Source organism: Saccostrea cucullata, unplaced genomic scaffold, assembly GCF_032062105.1.
Source record: "Saccostrea cucullata isolate Sc308-1 unplaced genomic scaffold, CSIRO_AGI_Scuc_v1 ctg1059, whole genome shotgun sequence".
Taxonomy (NCBI): Eukaryota; Metazoa; Mollusca; class Bivalvia; order Ostreida; family Ostreidae; genus Saccostrea; species Saccostrea cuccullata.
The window spans coordinates 348,578-365,175 of NW_026933409.1; the positions used below are offsets into that span (position 1 = coordinate 348,578).

A 16,598-nucleotide genomic window follows, 5' to 3' on the forward strand; every position below is an offset into this window, starting at 1 on the left:
ACGGAAACGTTCAATGGTGTCTGACATTGTCAAAAAAGACAGACGTATAGAGTGACGTGTGAATTTTTAAGTTTGTCTTATGCTACTGTTCAAAAAAATTTTGATAGAGGGCGTAATTATGAAAAGAGTAGGTGTATAATGGTACCAAGAATTCTTAAAGAAAGTGGAATTGGTGAAAGTGTTTGTGAATCACAAATATTTTAATGAAACGAAGGGGAAACGCTTAAAAGTATGACGGTGGTATCTGTCATATGACATTATATTTAGGTGCAGCGACTACCATAAATGCACACTGTTTAAAATCCGATAATTTGGAAAGTATACATCATATTCCTTTAAATTTGTGTGGTCTGATTTGAGATAAATAAAGCTTTCATCATGTATAATTTTGTTGCTTTACGTCGATTTATCGCAATTTTTGTCAAAGTTGTGACATTACTTTTGGATCAACCCCTGTATTATTGGAATTAACGGATGCAGCTGTTGCAGAAAAAATACATAACCCACGTAAGCGGGTTATGTAATTTTTTTCTTCAATAGCTGCGACCGTTAATTCCAGTAATAACAAACAAAGAAAGACATTTTATGGTTTATATTTATATCTGTTTAAATAATCATTTAAAGTAGGGTTAAAAAGATTATTTATTGTATTAATGATGTGAACGTCTTTATATGTTTCATTGATGGAACAGCCACTGATCAGAAATCTGAACAGGCGACATGCCTAATGTAGTTCATGCAGTGATTAACGCAATGGGTTTTCTTAAGAAAATGAAGGAGAAAATATTCAGTGGATGTAAATATATAATAAATATATAATGTTAACATGCAGGGAGAAGACCTAAATACCATAATACCTATAGAGGTATTACACCCCTATGGTATTCAGGTCTTCTCCGTGCACAACTACTTGGAAGACCATGCAGCTTGAAGATCACACACATTCAGATTATAGTAAGAAGCAGCAAATTTATGAAAGACAGTGTCTTGTAAATAATGAGAGTGTTGTAATTATTTGTCTTGTAATAATTTCTTGTAATATCTAGGGAATATTTAGATGTTGTCAGCTGGCTGTAATATGAAAATGCTTTTGTATTTTGTGAGTGGTTTAGTTTGTGAGCAGATTTGGAAGATATTTATTATTATTGGTGTTTAAAATATATTTTTATGATTAAGGTAGGAAAAAACCAGAGGAGAACACCTTTAGATTTTATGGACTTGTAACTAATCAAATGTCAAGGTCAGAGAATAAAGACCATCAAAATGACCATTCCACTATAACTTATATATATAATAGATGGTGAATGGTTTTTGGAGGCTTCCTTTAAATTTTGGGTACAGTTTGTAAAGGTCAAGATGATTTATATCCATATATTGCTGATTTATTTATTTATTACAATCATTTGGGCTTAACTTACCAAGACAAATTAATGTAGTGTCTTTATGACTATACAGCATGTAAAATGTATAGGTGATCAGGCACATTTTCTTTTAAAGATGAAAAAATCGGTATATAAAATCACTTGTCATACTGTAGTGATTTTTTTTTATAAAGAAAATGTTCAAATGGTCGAGTTCCAGTGTGTATACCTAATTTATAGTTCTAGAATTTTAGAGTTCTAGAGTTTCTTTCGGCAAAATCTTTGATAAATAAAAGGCATTTATAATATTTTCAATACTTATTTTTGAGGGATGTGCTGTTCTGATGTGCTTTCATTATCAGTGGTTTATCAGCTGATTTTAATTAAAATAAATAAGAGAGAGAGAGAGAGAGAGAGACAAATTGATATTGAATTTGTGTATTTTAAAGGACAATATATTTATTACATGTATTTAATTTTTGAAAATTTTACAAATTGTTGAATAAGTCATGTAAACTTGAGAAAAATGCAATTTTTTTTCAAGTGACAAATATCAAATGAACTTTAACAGATGTATAAGAACATAAACCTAAAATGAAGTTTGCCTTTACATCTCCATTAAACTTTAGTTGGCCAGTTGCTTTGACCTTTTTGGAAAATGAATTTATTTTGAAATTTATTTTACAAGGTCATGAGTTTGCAGGTGTGGTACATCTTTTTTAAATGTGCTTTTTTTTTTTTTTGCCTGAAAGTGTCAAAATCTTTAACAACTTAAAGAAGATTCAACATTTTATTAATTTATTTTACATTTACAAGCCCCTGTGTTCAGTTGGTGGCATATCAACTTCCAAAAATACCCTAACAAGCAAAATGAAAAAAAGATTTCAGACTTTTTTATTGAGGGGGCAAAGCTACTTATTTTCTTTAGTATACTATATATCGCCCCGTCCCTCCCCCTCCCCGGTTCCTACGGCCATGAAATAAGAGCTTGGAGTTAACAAAGCTATATACCAGGGTATCATCATGTTTGTCAAACAGTTCAGTTGTTAGTTGTCCATCATCATATATAGTCAGTAAAGCATTCAAATATGAAATAGATGTGGTAGACTTGGTGGTTTTTATTACAATGTATTTCAGTCCCGTAGCAGTTCAAAAAATCTGGCCCTAAAAATCTGAACTGTCTAAAAAATGTGGTTGGGTGGGGGTCCCTCTCCCAAAACAAGTCTCTCTTTCTCTATCCTTTGCTCTCTCTTTTTTTTTTAAAGAAAAAATAATAGTAAGAGATGCCTGCAGTTTTGTTTTCATTGTTGGGAAATGTACTATATATGATAAATGTCCGAGATGAAAATCTTTAAAATAAAATGTCGGAAATGAAAACTTTAAAATGACGAAAATGAAAAGAGGAATACTTCAAAATGACGGAAATGAAATATGCAGCGCTAGCTGAACATTCATTACAATCATATGTTTTATTTAAAATCATTATAATTCTTCTTTTAATATAGAATATCACGTACTTTCAGCATTTGTTAAAAAGAAAAACAAATACCTATACGGTTATGAAAATAAGTATACACGGTATAAATTTTAAGTTTAAAATACAACATTTAACTGAGAACACACTGTAAGGAATAAATTATATGGCTTCAAAATTTTATTTTATTAGATTCTTTTTTGTCTATAAATGCTAGATGATTATGGATGCTTACAATATTTGTGTGCCTTTATCTATCAAAGTAGCGCAGCTTCCTACTGTCTCCATGCATATTCGGTCTAATTTTTCTCTCAGAGTCACCAGGTGTTTATATATTTTTTTTTTTTTATAGGTGACCGATTTCTTCTTTTTAATAGTAAAAAAAAAATGATCATCTCTCAAGACATATAATCCATTTCTTTTGGAGAGTTGCATGTTTGCAAAGACTATTAACCTTTAATGGAATTGAATTTAAAGTTACCAATCTTCAGATGTCAGTATAATGCATTCCCGAAATTTAATGTCTAAAGTGAAATGTAAATGTCAGTAAAGGTGATTAGCGCACCAGCAATTCATCATTATTGATACTTATCGTTTTGTTTATACCGAAAGGTCATGCTATGTAAATCTGTGTTGGGTGTGAGATCACATAATTATTGTCCTTTATAGTTTATTAATTTTATAGCAATCCAGTTTAATTTCCCATCATAATAATTTTAATCATATATTTTTAAGTACAATGAAATGAGTGCCATGCATAATCACGGAAATATTGATAACAAGTCTCTTGCGAAAGGAAAAAAAGAAGAAATTTTTAAGATGTGAATTGTATGAGCTGTGAATGAGACTTTGTATAAGCATATATCTGTATACATATGTGTATAATTAATGATTTTCCGAGGGTTTGCAGAGCTGTGTTAGTGTTGAAATTCCCTGTCATGGTTATGCTGTGAATGCAAATCCCTACTTTGTAAAATTTTGTTTAATTTAACAGGTTGATTTTCTCAACATTTTAGAATGAACTAAGTGATATCCCCGCTTTCCATATGACTGAATTGGTAATGTCCACGTTTTGATCTGGGAGACCCAAAATAAGTATCATGACAAAAAGTAAAGTACGAGGTGTGACAGTGCAATATGTAATGGAGAATCTGTGAGGGTATCGTGAAATTTTATTAAGTGGTATATGAGAAATTGCGGATAAGGGTTGGGTGCTCTTCAATATTATAGAAAGAGTAGCAAAGTCCCTGTTTTGCTATAGGAAACGCTAAATATGTGTCGGATCAAAAAGTAAATTAGGAGGTGGGTAGGCCCTGTCACGCCAAGCTGCATCCACACGGAGTCATTACGGCGTTGTTAAATTTTTAAAATCGCCGTGGAATCGCACGGAAATTGCACAAATTTCTGTAAAATTTTCACAATATGAAGATGTCATGGCGTCTTTAAGGCGACCGAAGCGTTTCTACCGCGTTCTTGCGGCGAGCTGCTGCGTTCTTACGGAGATCCCTTGGCGGTGAACTGCGCTTCTGCGGAGTTTTGTTTAAAGATTCAAGTTACTCGATGACAAGACTTCTACTTATGACGAGATATATATATTCTTTAATTAAAAATGATCTATGTCAATATAATTATACCCCCGCTTGAAAAGCGGGAGGGTATACAGTAATCGGTATGTCCGTCCGTCTATCTGTTACGCTTTGGGGTATCCATCTCTTATCCGCAATTCCTCTCATACCATTGAATGAAATTTGATGAAACTTTCATTTTAATTACATAGATTGTGCACCACCTATTATAATGAATAAGTTTTCACACAGCAAAACATGGACACTGCCATTATATTCGTACGGGAGGCGGGGGTATCATTTAGTGAGCTCATTGCTCACAGTACCTCTAATATAGGACTAAATTATTGATAGTTTTATTTTTAAAATCATTCTTTTTTTAATTTTATCAATTCAGAAGTGTTATAATCTTTCCTGTGATCTCATTATGAATGTACAAAAAATATAAACACACTGAAAAGTTGCTATAAAATTTAATAATTTCACAACAACTCCACTGAAACAACAGAACAAGTTCTGCTATAATATTTTACTTCCCAATTTTACTTCCATGCTCCTGGTCAGGAGTGCATAGTATTATTGCTGATCAAATATGAGGCAACTAGCTTCTCTTGCTTCTTGAGCAGGCTGATAATGCTCCAAGTCTCCAACAACTCAGTGAGAGTGCACTGTGATCGCCAACGGACGCTGTAGATACGCCGAGAGAGCACAATAATCGCAGTGACAACGCCATGGTGTCGCTGTGTAATAGCAGCTAAAAAAAATAACAAGACGATTCATCTTATTATAAGCGCCATAAAAGAGCGATAGAAACGCAGTGACATCTCCAAAGACTCCGCGAGGTCTCCGTGGAAGCTATGTCTTTTATCACTGCTTTCATGCTTTGATCATCTGCGTCTTCACGGCGAGTACGGAGTTCCTATTGCGTTGCTGGAGATTTTACCGCGCTGCTACGGCGATAATACTACGCCTCTAATGCGTTCTTATCAGACGGCGATCACACGGCGCGAAATTTGTGCATGCCCTAAAACCCCTGTCACACCGGGACTGCGACCTCACGGCGATCGCACGGCGTCAATAAAAAATGCAAAACGGCGAGATGAGCGCTAAAAGAGTCTCCTACAGCGCCTTGACAACACAGCGAGATCTCCTTTGAATGTGGTAGGGTCGCGTAGGGTTTCCTAGAACGTCAGGGGACGGCGATCACTTTGAGCATGCACAAAGTACGCGCCGTGTGATCACCGTCTGATAAGAACGCATTAGAAGCGTAGTATGATCGTCGTAGCAGCGCGGTGAGATCATTTTTAAAAATGAATATTTCTTGTCATGTTGATGAGTAGAAGTCTTTTCATCATGTAACTTGAATCTTAAAACAAAAATGTTTTACACCCCTTCTTAATATATATCCATGGTTGAATAACGCATTGTAAACGTAATGTGAACACAGCCAATGCAGTGAAAAAGCCGTGAATGCAAGGTGAAAACTTCTAACACGCCGTGAAAACTGCGCGGAAGCGCAGTGAATCGCCAACAGATCTCCGGAAAAACGCAGTAGCTCGCCGCAGACACATCGAAGAAACGCGTCGCCTTAGGAAATCCGTGACATTTTCATATTTTAAAAATTTTACAGAAATTTGTGCAATTTCCCTGCGATTCCTCGGGGATTTCAAAAAAATTAACAACGCCGTAATGACTCCGTGTGTATGCAGCTTAGTGTGACAGGGCCGAAAGTGCTCGCCGTCCCCTGGCCTGGCATTCTAGGAGATCCTACGCGACCCTACCATGTTCAGTGGAGATTTCGCCGCGTTGTCAAAGCGTTGTAGTAAACTCTTGCGTTCACCTCGGCGTTTTGCATTTTTTATGGACGCCGTGTGATCGCCATGAGGACACAGTCCGGATGTGACAGGGGTTTAACTGCACTATCTAACAAAGCTTCTGCTAAAGTATCATTAAATTTCTTTTAGTGGTTTAAAAGGAATTGCGGACAAGAGATTGGTGCCCCAAAGCGTAACAGAGGTAGGGGCGGATGGACATCCCGGTCACTATATACCTTCCCACTTTTCAAACGTGGATATAAATATGGCATGGGGATAACAAACAGAATTCAAACTCAAAAGTCTATTTAAACATTACAAATCAGAGCAACCACGTATGTCCTAAAACCAGAGACGAGATCAGCTGCCATTGCTGATAGATATGTCTTAGATCGAGTTATGATTAATGGTTATCTTCACCTTTTACATATTTTTTTTTACCGGGATTTGATATTTGAAGACATCGTAATTAAGTGTGCTTTAAAAGAATTGTCATGGATATAAAAATTTTTGAAAAGAAATAGAAAATTAAACCCTTTATGCAGGTGTAATTAAGATATATAACATGTATATACTAAGGTTATAAATATGAGAAGTTGGGAAGAAAAGTCATCACGTTTATCATTGAATTATATTAAACTTTTATGCAAATTAGTTGAATCTGATAGGTCGAGAAACATTTGTTTAAAAACACTATTACACGCTGAATAATGAAGCCACGCCCTCCAGCATATGCAACAGTATAAATGGCAGTGTCCATGTTATGCAAAAATAGGGAAACTGCGCAGAATTTATGCGCGTGTCTGTTATATGTTTTTGTATAAAAAGTAAAATAGGAGGTGCACAATGGCAAAATGTAATAAAGATTCTGTGAAAGTGTCATCAAATTTCATTCAGTGGTATAGGAGGAGTTGCGGGATAAGAGATGGGTACCCCAAAGCGTAATTTAGACGGACGGACGGTCGTAAAGACACGGACGGACGGCAACATCTTTTTCTTATTTGGATGTTTTACTGACTATAGACAATAAAGACCAATTTTAAACGACTAAATTGTCATGACAAACGAGATGAGTGATTGATTGTATATTAAAAATATCCCCGAGAATTTTTCACTAAATAATAACCCCTTGAATTTTAAACATGAAATTTAAAAATTAGAGTAATTTTTTCAGTCAGCAGAGTTCCTTACTTGGGAGGGATATTATAGAATAGGGGATATTCTTATTTATGAAAAGAGATGTTAACTAGAGGTACTGTGAGCAATGAGCTCACTAAATGAAACCCCCGCCTCCCACATGAATATAATGGCAGTGCCCATGTTTTGCTATGGGAAACCCAAAATATGTGTCGGATCAAAAAGTAAAATAGGAGGTGCACAATGGCAATATGTTATAAAGATTCTGTAAAAGTTTCATCAAATTTCATTCAGTGGTATGAGAGGAGTTGCGGATAAGAGATGGGAACCCAAAAGCATAACAGAAGGACGTACAGCTAGATTTGTGTTGTTTATAGATTTATTTTTTTAGACGGACATAACGATTACATATTTTTTATATTATACCCTCCCGCTTTTAAAAGAATTGTCATGGGGGATAATTAAAAACGTCATGTGCGCCTTTGTGGGAAGGGGGAACTTACATCAAGTATACAAGGGTACAAAGCTTTTAGCATTCAAATTAAGTAGATGTTTGTGAAACAAAGTTAAAAGAACCTGTGTCATACCATGATTTCTGTTAAGACGCAATAGATATGTTTATATGTTCTTATTTTGCATATCGAGAAAACATATATCACGACCTATGTTGGTAGCTAAGAAGTCAAATATTCAACTAAAATGTCATGTACCTATTTCTAAAATAAGGTGCATTATAAATTTGGATTTAGATACATGTACATGTATGAGCTGCATGGTATTACCAATAAAAGGTGAAGATGTGTTGTATATTCTCTATTTGAAAGACATTTTTTTAATTAAAGGAGATCTAATTCATGCGTAGCTAGTGATACGGTATTATTTTTAATTATATATAATGAATCCATGTACTATACGCTTAATTAAGGTTGTATAATTGGTGACTGTAGAATTTTCTTAGAAAAAAAGAAGCAATAAATCATTGCATACTGCAGTGGCATAGAGTTGTAAAGTTCAACTAAATCATTTTTTAGTCTTAATGCAAATATTAGTGTCAGGAAATCTTGCTGTAATTTAGAATTAAGATTTCGAATAATGATTTATAGAAACTTTTGAAATTTTTGTTATTCATAATTCATTTGACGTTTTTATTTAAAACAGATTTAAAAATTTGTATCACTTTACATAATTTTCGTTATCAAAGACAATTGATTTCAATATCACTAAAAATGAAATGAAATCAATATATATAATTGACATTTTGATTTTGATTAGAACATCCTTATTTACCGTACACGTGGATTCTATTGACAGTTTTTCTGATTTACTGGGAGTCTTCGAGGCTTAGATTGATGGACAGTTTTTACAGAGGGCGGGGAGAATGTTTAAGTTTAAATTCTCACTCAAACGTGACCTCTATAGATTCTACATCTGGACACACACAGGTAAGGAATTACAAAGTTTAGGGAAAATCAAAAAATAATGCAGCCACAAATAATTTTTTTTTGTATGAAATGCATAGTAATATACGTAGGAGTATGCGCGAATTAAAGTTCAGAGTTATTCCTTTCTAATCTACAGCTTTCATAATGTTAAAATGAATGTTTGATCGAGTATTTTTCTGGTTAATTTAAACAATTAAGAATTGTTTCTGCTTTAAAGAGACTGATGTTAAGAAGTGTCATGCATTTGCAAAATCTTTGATACTAGTCTCTGAAACTATTGGTTCTAAACCTGTTTTTACCTATATAGTTTCTGAGTAAAACATCGTACTGGAAATTACAAGTAACTTGCGGCAAACATTGATAAAAACAACCATCATATTTATCATTCCCAATTTTTTTTTTTTTTGCATTAGTACAAAAAAAAATTTCGATGTAAATATGATGCGTAATGAAATCTATCTAGAAATGATTGTATTACATAAAGTACAAATGATAGTATAATTGATATATAACTTCATATTCTATATTAGAATATTAAGTGCATGCATGGGTATAATTGATGATTCTTACATGTTGTGCCTTTGCCAATTATTGTAATTGTGTTTGCACCAATACGTATTTGTATTTGAATTGGGTAAAAATATGTTTTTTGATTATAGGATGAGTGACCCCTTTATTATCTACTGCCTTCTCCTAGCTATTGGCTCTTCATACAGCCAGAGTAATATGGGAACAAGGCGTGTGTTGTATGGAATGGGAACGGACCAGGATTATGAAGAGATTAGGATGGACATGAAACCGGAAATGACATCTGACGTTCGGTCGATACCGGAAATGATGTCAGGAATGGACGGAAGAAATATCATGTCTGACTCCAGCATGATGGGAAATAGAATGAGACCTTCAATGTCAGGTATGGACACGAGAACTGAAATGACGTCTGATATGCGAACGAGACCGGAAATGATGTCTGATATGGATAGAAGAAACATGATGTCTTTATCTAGTTTGATGGCAAATAGGAGACCTGAAATGAACATGAGGACGGAAATGACATCTGATATGCAATCAAGACCGGATATGATGTCTGATATGCAATCAAGATCGGCAATGATGTCTGATATGGACAGAAGAAACATGATGTCTGAATCTGGTATGATGACAAATACGAGAACCAGCATGTCTGACATGGGCATGATGAACGTGAGGACGGAAACGACGTCTGATATGCAAGCAAGACCGGAAAGAAGAAGTATGCTTTCAGAATCCAATATGATGAGCTCAAGCAGATCGATGCCTGACAGACCCCGGACAATGGATTCTGGTATGAGGAGAGAGATGGGTTCACCTACAATGCGAGGAATGATGTCCGACATGATGCAAGAAGAAATGTCAGGCCTGGGCACACCTGATAAAGTTCCTATAGGTAGGGTGATATCCAATTATATTCTGTTTGAAGTCATGATTTAAAAATTACACAATAATGAACTTGCTTTTCATATTACATATAAAGTAATATAGAAGAAATTTTAAATGAATTACATTCATCGGGAGACCACTGTATATACGTAACGAAATATTCCGTTCTGAAAGTTAGTATAACAAAGGCCTAACAAACGGACTGAAATACGCTCCAGTGATATGTTGTATTTGCTAACATAATAGCTTTTTCTATGAAAGAAAATTATTTCTTTTTTATCAATAGGAAGACTTTTTGCCTTTTTTCATATCTTTTACGCTGCACAATAACCCCCATTTTCCATATACTTACAGAAACGCGAAGCACTGGAAATGACCAGTATATTATGGAAAGAGATACTCCAATGAAATTCCATTATAGTTTTTCCCGCCAAAATGATGGCGAAATGGTGAACTTGCTCAGTGACCGTGCTCATGTGTTGGCAACAATGAGTAAAAGATCAGCAGAAATGTAAGAAAGACTTCTATTTGACAATGCACACACTTGTGTAATGAGTTAATACTCCATACTTTACACTAATCGCTCATACTATTAGTCAATAATCATCACATGTTCATATATAATTTGTTTAATGACTAAGATGAAGCTATTTGAACACCACAGGATGAACGCACGGAGCATCGAAGACGTCCGGGAAATAATGGATGATCCCTCTTATCAAGAGATGATGCGGCGAGAGTTTTCTCCCTTCTGCTATCAGCAGCCTCGCTGTGACCCCACCCAGAAGTACCGCTCCGCCTGCGGGGCCTGTAACAACCTTAGAGCGCCCCTGTATGGGAAGTCCTTCACACCCTTCCGTCGAATTGTACCCTCAAAGTATGAAGATGGTAGGTCATCAACGATTGGATGATTGGTGTCCTTGACTGTATCACTTTCGAAAAGTAATGAAAAAAGTGCTTGCTAGAAAACATTAGAAAAATACATATGATTAAGTTCCTGTCAATCTTAATAATTGTACTTAAGCAATTATTTTACAGGTATCGAAGCACCAAGAACCAGAAGTGTCCTGGGAGGCAGCTTACCGTCTGCACGTGACGTCAGTAATGCCGTCCACCAGGAACGTGCGACAAGTGTTAACGCCGTCATTACGCCGTTTGTCTATTCCTTCGGGCAATTTCTTGACCATGATTTTACTAGCACACCTTTAATGGAAGGTAACTTTATAACCTTTGATAAAACAAAAAGTTTCACATTTCTAAATAGTGTGCTTGTAAAAAAAGAATGTCATTCCTTTGGGTCCTCATCATTATATCTTCTCATCTTTTTTTTTTTTAGATGAAAATGGAAATTTGATTGAAGACTGCTGCTCAAACCCAGAAAGGTAAAAGATTTCCTATTAAAAGGTACAGTAACTCCATTGAGAAAACTTGGTTGATAACACTAAGAATTTTATTCCAGGTTTGAGTGTTTCAGCATTCCCGTGTCATCAAATGATCCCTACTTTACTGACCCTACCAGAAAGTGTATTCATGTGGTACGAGCTGACATAGCACCCCCGCTTGACTGTTCCTCAGGTGTGCCTTTTTTCATGATACTTTAATCGCCCATTGCTTACTTATTGCTTCCTGGTTTTGGCGTCATTTTTCTTGAATCGCTCCTTACAATGTGAACATTCAAAGCTCTTTCTTCTCTGTAATCGCTGAACCAATTTTGAAATATAACATTTATAGCCATAATGTATTAAAATGTGAATTTCATGGTCTCTGTCTTTCTTAGGTCCATTTTCCATGAAATCGGGAAGAAGTAACCATATATGTTTCTTCTCTCCCCTTTTTTATTTAATAGATAAAGTAAGTGCAAAGTTTTAAAGAGCAAGGGTACCTTTTCCAAGATCGTGGAATTTAAGGTCCCTGGATCAGGGATCCCAGTCCAGAGTTTTTAATCTGATTGTGATAATTAAATTAGTATAAAAGGGAAACAAAAACGTTTTGTTTAAAAATAGTTCTGGTTATATTTTATATTACTTTTACAATGTATGCTTGATTATATTTGTAGGAATTCGCCAGCAACAAAACCAGAGATCGTCCTTTATAGATGGCACCATGATATACGGATTCAATAGTGCAAAAGAAGATTCGTTACGGATTGGTGAAATGGGTAAAATAGATTGATAATTACTAGCATCTGAAATATGAATATTAAATTTGACGGGACCCGACCTGGTATTCAAAATATATAAATTGTAATGATCAATGCCTCTCAGGTTTCCTGAAGGTGAGTGAGGATTTTCCTGACACCAATGGAATGCTTCCAAAGAGTGAAGAGGACAGCTGTAACATACGGGACGAGGACAGACAATCACCGGAAACACAGCACTGCTTCGACTCAGGTATATTTACATCGACATACCTTTCTATAATTATTTAAAATAGAAAAGCTATAAAGTTGAAATCATTTTGGTTTTTTTTGCTTTTCTTGCAGGTGACCACAGACAAGCAGAGAACCCGCTACTCACTGTCTTACACACCGCCTTCGTCCGCCGTCATAATCTCATAGCGACTTTACTCCGGGAGAATTTCGGTGTTACAGATGATGAGCTCTTGTTCCAAGAGGCCAAACGTATGGTTATTGCAGAGTTACAGCACATTACATACAACGAATTCCTCCCCATAGTACTGAATAAGAGAATAATGAAAATGTACAGTCTGAAAAGTAAGCCGGCACATGACCGTGTGTACAATGATTCAGCAGACCCAAGGATCATCAATGCATTTTCCACTGCTGTATTCAGATTCGGTCATTCTTTGGTTAGACAGGTAGTCGGGTCAGACAATGGAGATATTGTTTATCTAGATCAATTGCATAAACACTTTGACCGACCTCGAATGACCTTGACTGGAAAAGGCTATGGACATGAGTATGTGACGAACTGGCAGGCAAGAACAGGGGCGTCACAGCCAGATGGTTACGTTGTAGATGCCATTCGTAATAAACTGTTTCAGGCAGAGTCGTCTTCACTAGGTGGAGCCACACTAAGCTTTGACCTCCCTGCTATGAATATTCAAAGAGGGAGAGATCACGGACTGCCCGGATACAATGAGTATAGAGAGTGGTGTGGACTTCCTCGAGTTCGCCATTTTGGAACTTGGAGATTAGGACTTGTAGATCACGATGGAAGAGACGCAGCAAAACTCCGAGCTATTTACAGGTACTTTTTTCCTTTCTTCCTTTTTTGCAAACTTTTTATGACATTTTAAAAAGTGCTTGCATTAAGCATTGAATCCATGTTGTAATTTTGTGACGTATACTCTAGGCACCCGGACGACATTGATCTTTTTGCTGGCGGTTTGTCGGAGAGACGCCTCCGCGGCGCGTTAATCGGTCCTACTTTTGCGTGTATCCTGGCTTACCAGTTTAAACAGCTAAAGGTTGGAGACAGATACTGGTATGAGAATCCACATCCTATCTACGGATTTTCAACTGGTACATGTATATTCCTTTTATACTTATACATTGCAAAAGATATGTCTGAAAACATTTCGAAAAGAACTGTATTAATACATGTTATAGATTCAGACACTCTAGTATTTTGATTAACGGGGAAGTATGTAGTCATTTTATTTTGAAAAGGTTATATTTTGATTAAAAATTTTAAATAGGTATCTTGTGATATATTAATGTATTACAAAATTAAAATCGAGATGGAATGAAAATGGTTTAAATGGCGTAAATAAAGGTAATTCCTCAATATTTCAACAATGTCCATATAGTGTTGCATTCAGCAATATCAAGAAAAGATATGCTTGCTTTTTTTCATTCTGATGATACTTTTTACGTACATGTATTATTATCTTCACCATTGATATCTATTCCCAGATAGTACATGCTTATTATATTCATGTTAAGTAATTATTTTACAGAGCAATTGAAAGAGTTGAAAAAAGTAAGTCTGGCTAAGGTTATATGTTCCACAGCAGAGGAGGGCCACATAATGGACATCCAGCCAAATATTATGATCCGCGCCAGCAAAAAGTAAGAACTAACCCAAAGATATATTTACCTTATTTCTAAATATAAATAAATATTATGTCATTTAGTTTATGAAAAATGCTCATATAAATAATTGTCTATATACACACAATAAAATTTTCTTTTTAAATAACTCAATAACGACTTCATTTTTTAAAAATTCAGCTGCTTTCTGGATGTGACTAGGTAAAACTTAAAATAAAATTAACAATTTTCAAATCTTTTTTTTCTATAAAGAAACCCTCGGATGACCTGTAACCAGGTTTTAGGAGGGGGTCACGAGCTGGGGTATCACATCGATGTGTTTGGAACCAACTTTCCAGGTCATCGGAGACCGGTAATGAGAAGCATGCCGCGACCGATGCGCCGGCTGAGGCGGATCTACCCGTATAACCCCACACTGCAGCATCTCTTCAGAAACAGACTCCACATTAAAAGCCTTGCCAGAAAGGTCGTGATACCCAGGAGGAGGAAACACAGGAGGCGGATCATAGTCAGTAGGCGGAGGCCCCTTCTGTTTAGGCCCGTGTTATCACGACGTCGTGTACCTGGGATTGTATTAGGCTGAAATATAGTATTTTTAAAAAATTGGTTTTGCGATGATGTCAACACAAGTTAGTTTTGTCGGGAGTTTTTAAAGGTTGTGACAATGGGCATTAACATCATGTATACAGTTGAAGCTTTCCTACTGTTACATAGCTAAGCTTATATGATGCTGGCAGATCTCTAAGGATGTATTATACACTATGCTTATTGTGTGCCTTAATCCATGAAACCCTTTGCTCTTTTTATTTTGTCCAATAAAAATGTATATAAAATCAGTATCATATTCTCTTCAACTACAGAGAATCAGTGAACATTTGACATCATAAGTCTTGCGTGTTGATTGCTATAAAGAAAATTTTGTCAAAGTCGGATCCAATGTAAATGTTTAAAAATATTTTGAGTTTCGCTAAATTTAAAAGCTGACTACTTTTTTACTTGCAGCTTGTGATAAACCTATTGATAATAATATTACAGCTCACGAAAACTGAAGGTAAAAATAATATTCTAGACCTCGGGATTTTAATAAACATGTCACAAAGCAGTCCAGGTTACAATACAAAATTTCAATATTCACGAGCGCAGATTTGTTTTCTCTCGAAGGATTTAGATTAATTTTTATCTCAATTAATCAACATAAATTACATTTATCATATATATATATAAAGTTGATATCACGTTTTCTCAATTTGTTGCAATCTTGAAGCAAAGTTGTTGGCTTGTTTGATCGTAACACTGTGGTTTTAGTGAGATTTTATTGTTTATCAACTTTGAAAGAAACACTCATCTATTAAATTTTTTTCTTTGGTTAATGACAACAAGCCTTATTAATGCAAAATAGGTAGAAGCTGTGTTAAACGCATTGTGATATTTAACAGTAATGTACGTAAAACGTTTGAAAATGCTTGAACAATCCATTGTTTGTTTGTTTGTTTATTTTTGTATAACTTTATGTGCCATTGTTAGTAATTTTACTGCTATTTTAATTCCATTTGTAACATATTAGATAAAAATGTTTATTGAAAAACAATATTTTGTGGTTTTTGACTTATTATTTCAACAATGACTGTCAGATCTGTATGTAAAAGAATTTAAGAAAATAACGAAACTTAACTACATCCGAAAATCTGTAATAATAATAAATGGTTATAACTTATAAAGGATACATACTCGACATGAATGGATGAATAATTAGAAAATGCTACGATTTTATTCAGTAATATTTGCTACATGCATTTTTCAACTTTTTTCAGAGTTGTGTCAAACTCCAGTATCTTTTTATTCGAAATCAAAGAGATAAATCTAATCAGCTTAGAAATGAAAGGGATTTTTCTAATTGATAAGTTGTCTTCTATACATATAAATATATGTTGAATTGAAGGTTTCAACAAAAGGTTTCTTCTTTCCATGTAGAAGTTTTTGAATGAAATATTTGGAGGTAACGAACAGTTTTCAAGCACAAAAGTCCAATAAACAATACGAAATAGGAGCAGAGCAAACACGGACCTCCAAAACATCAAAATAGGGATCAGGTGCCATGGAGGAGTGAGCATCCCATGTCGACCGGTTACACCCTCCGTGTGCTCTTTGTTATGATCGGGAAAAAAGCGCTTCAAAATAGATCTGCTTGCACACTATCAACGGACAATGAATACCCGTGGAATACCGACACATTGTTAGAGACGGTCTCGAAAACCTTCCTAGTTAAATTTTTGTATATCAGAAACTCAAGCATCATAGCTCTAAATATAAACTTCAGAGTACGGGTATTAAATCAAAATGTATTTCAATAAAATAATTTTGCTAATAACAA

General features: G+C 35.1%; 1 protein-coding gene across 1 annotated transcript; it reads left to right on the plus strand.

The window, feature by feature from the left end:
- The first annotated feature begins 9,538 nt into the window (after window positions 1-9,538).
- On the plus strand, window positions 9,539-15,374 carry LOC134238265 (peroxidase-like protein). Its single transcript, XM_062720385.1, has 12 exons — window positions 9,539-10,219; window positions 10,567-10,723; window positions 10,877-11,100; window positions 11,251-11,427; window positions 11,549-11,594; window positions 11,672-11,787; window positions 12,269-12,370; window positions 12,477-12,602; window positions 12,695-13,421; window positions 13,527-13,696; window positions 14,134-14,245; window positions 14,480-15,374. Exons 1-12 carry the CDS (start codon window positions 9,547-9,549, stop codon window positions 14,808-14,810), a joined length of 2,961 nt encoding a protein of 986 aa, XP_062576369.1. The 5' UTR covers window positions 9,539-9,546; the 3' UTR covers window positions 14,811-15,374.
- The last annotated feature ends 1,224 nt before the right edge of the window (window positions 15,375-16,598 follow it).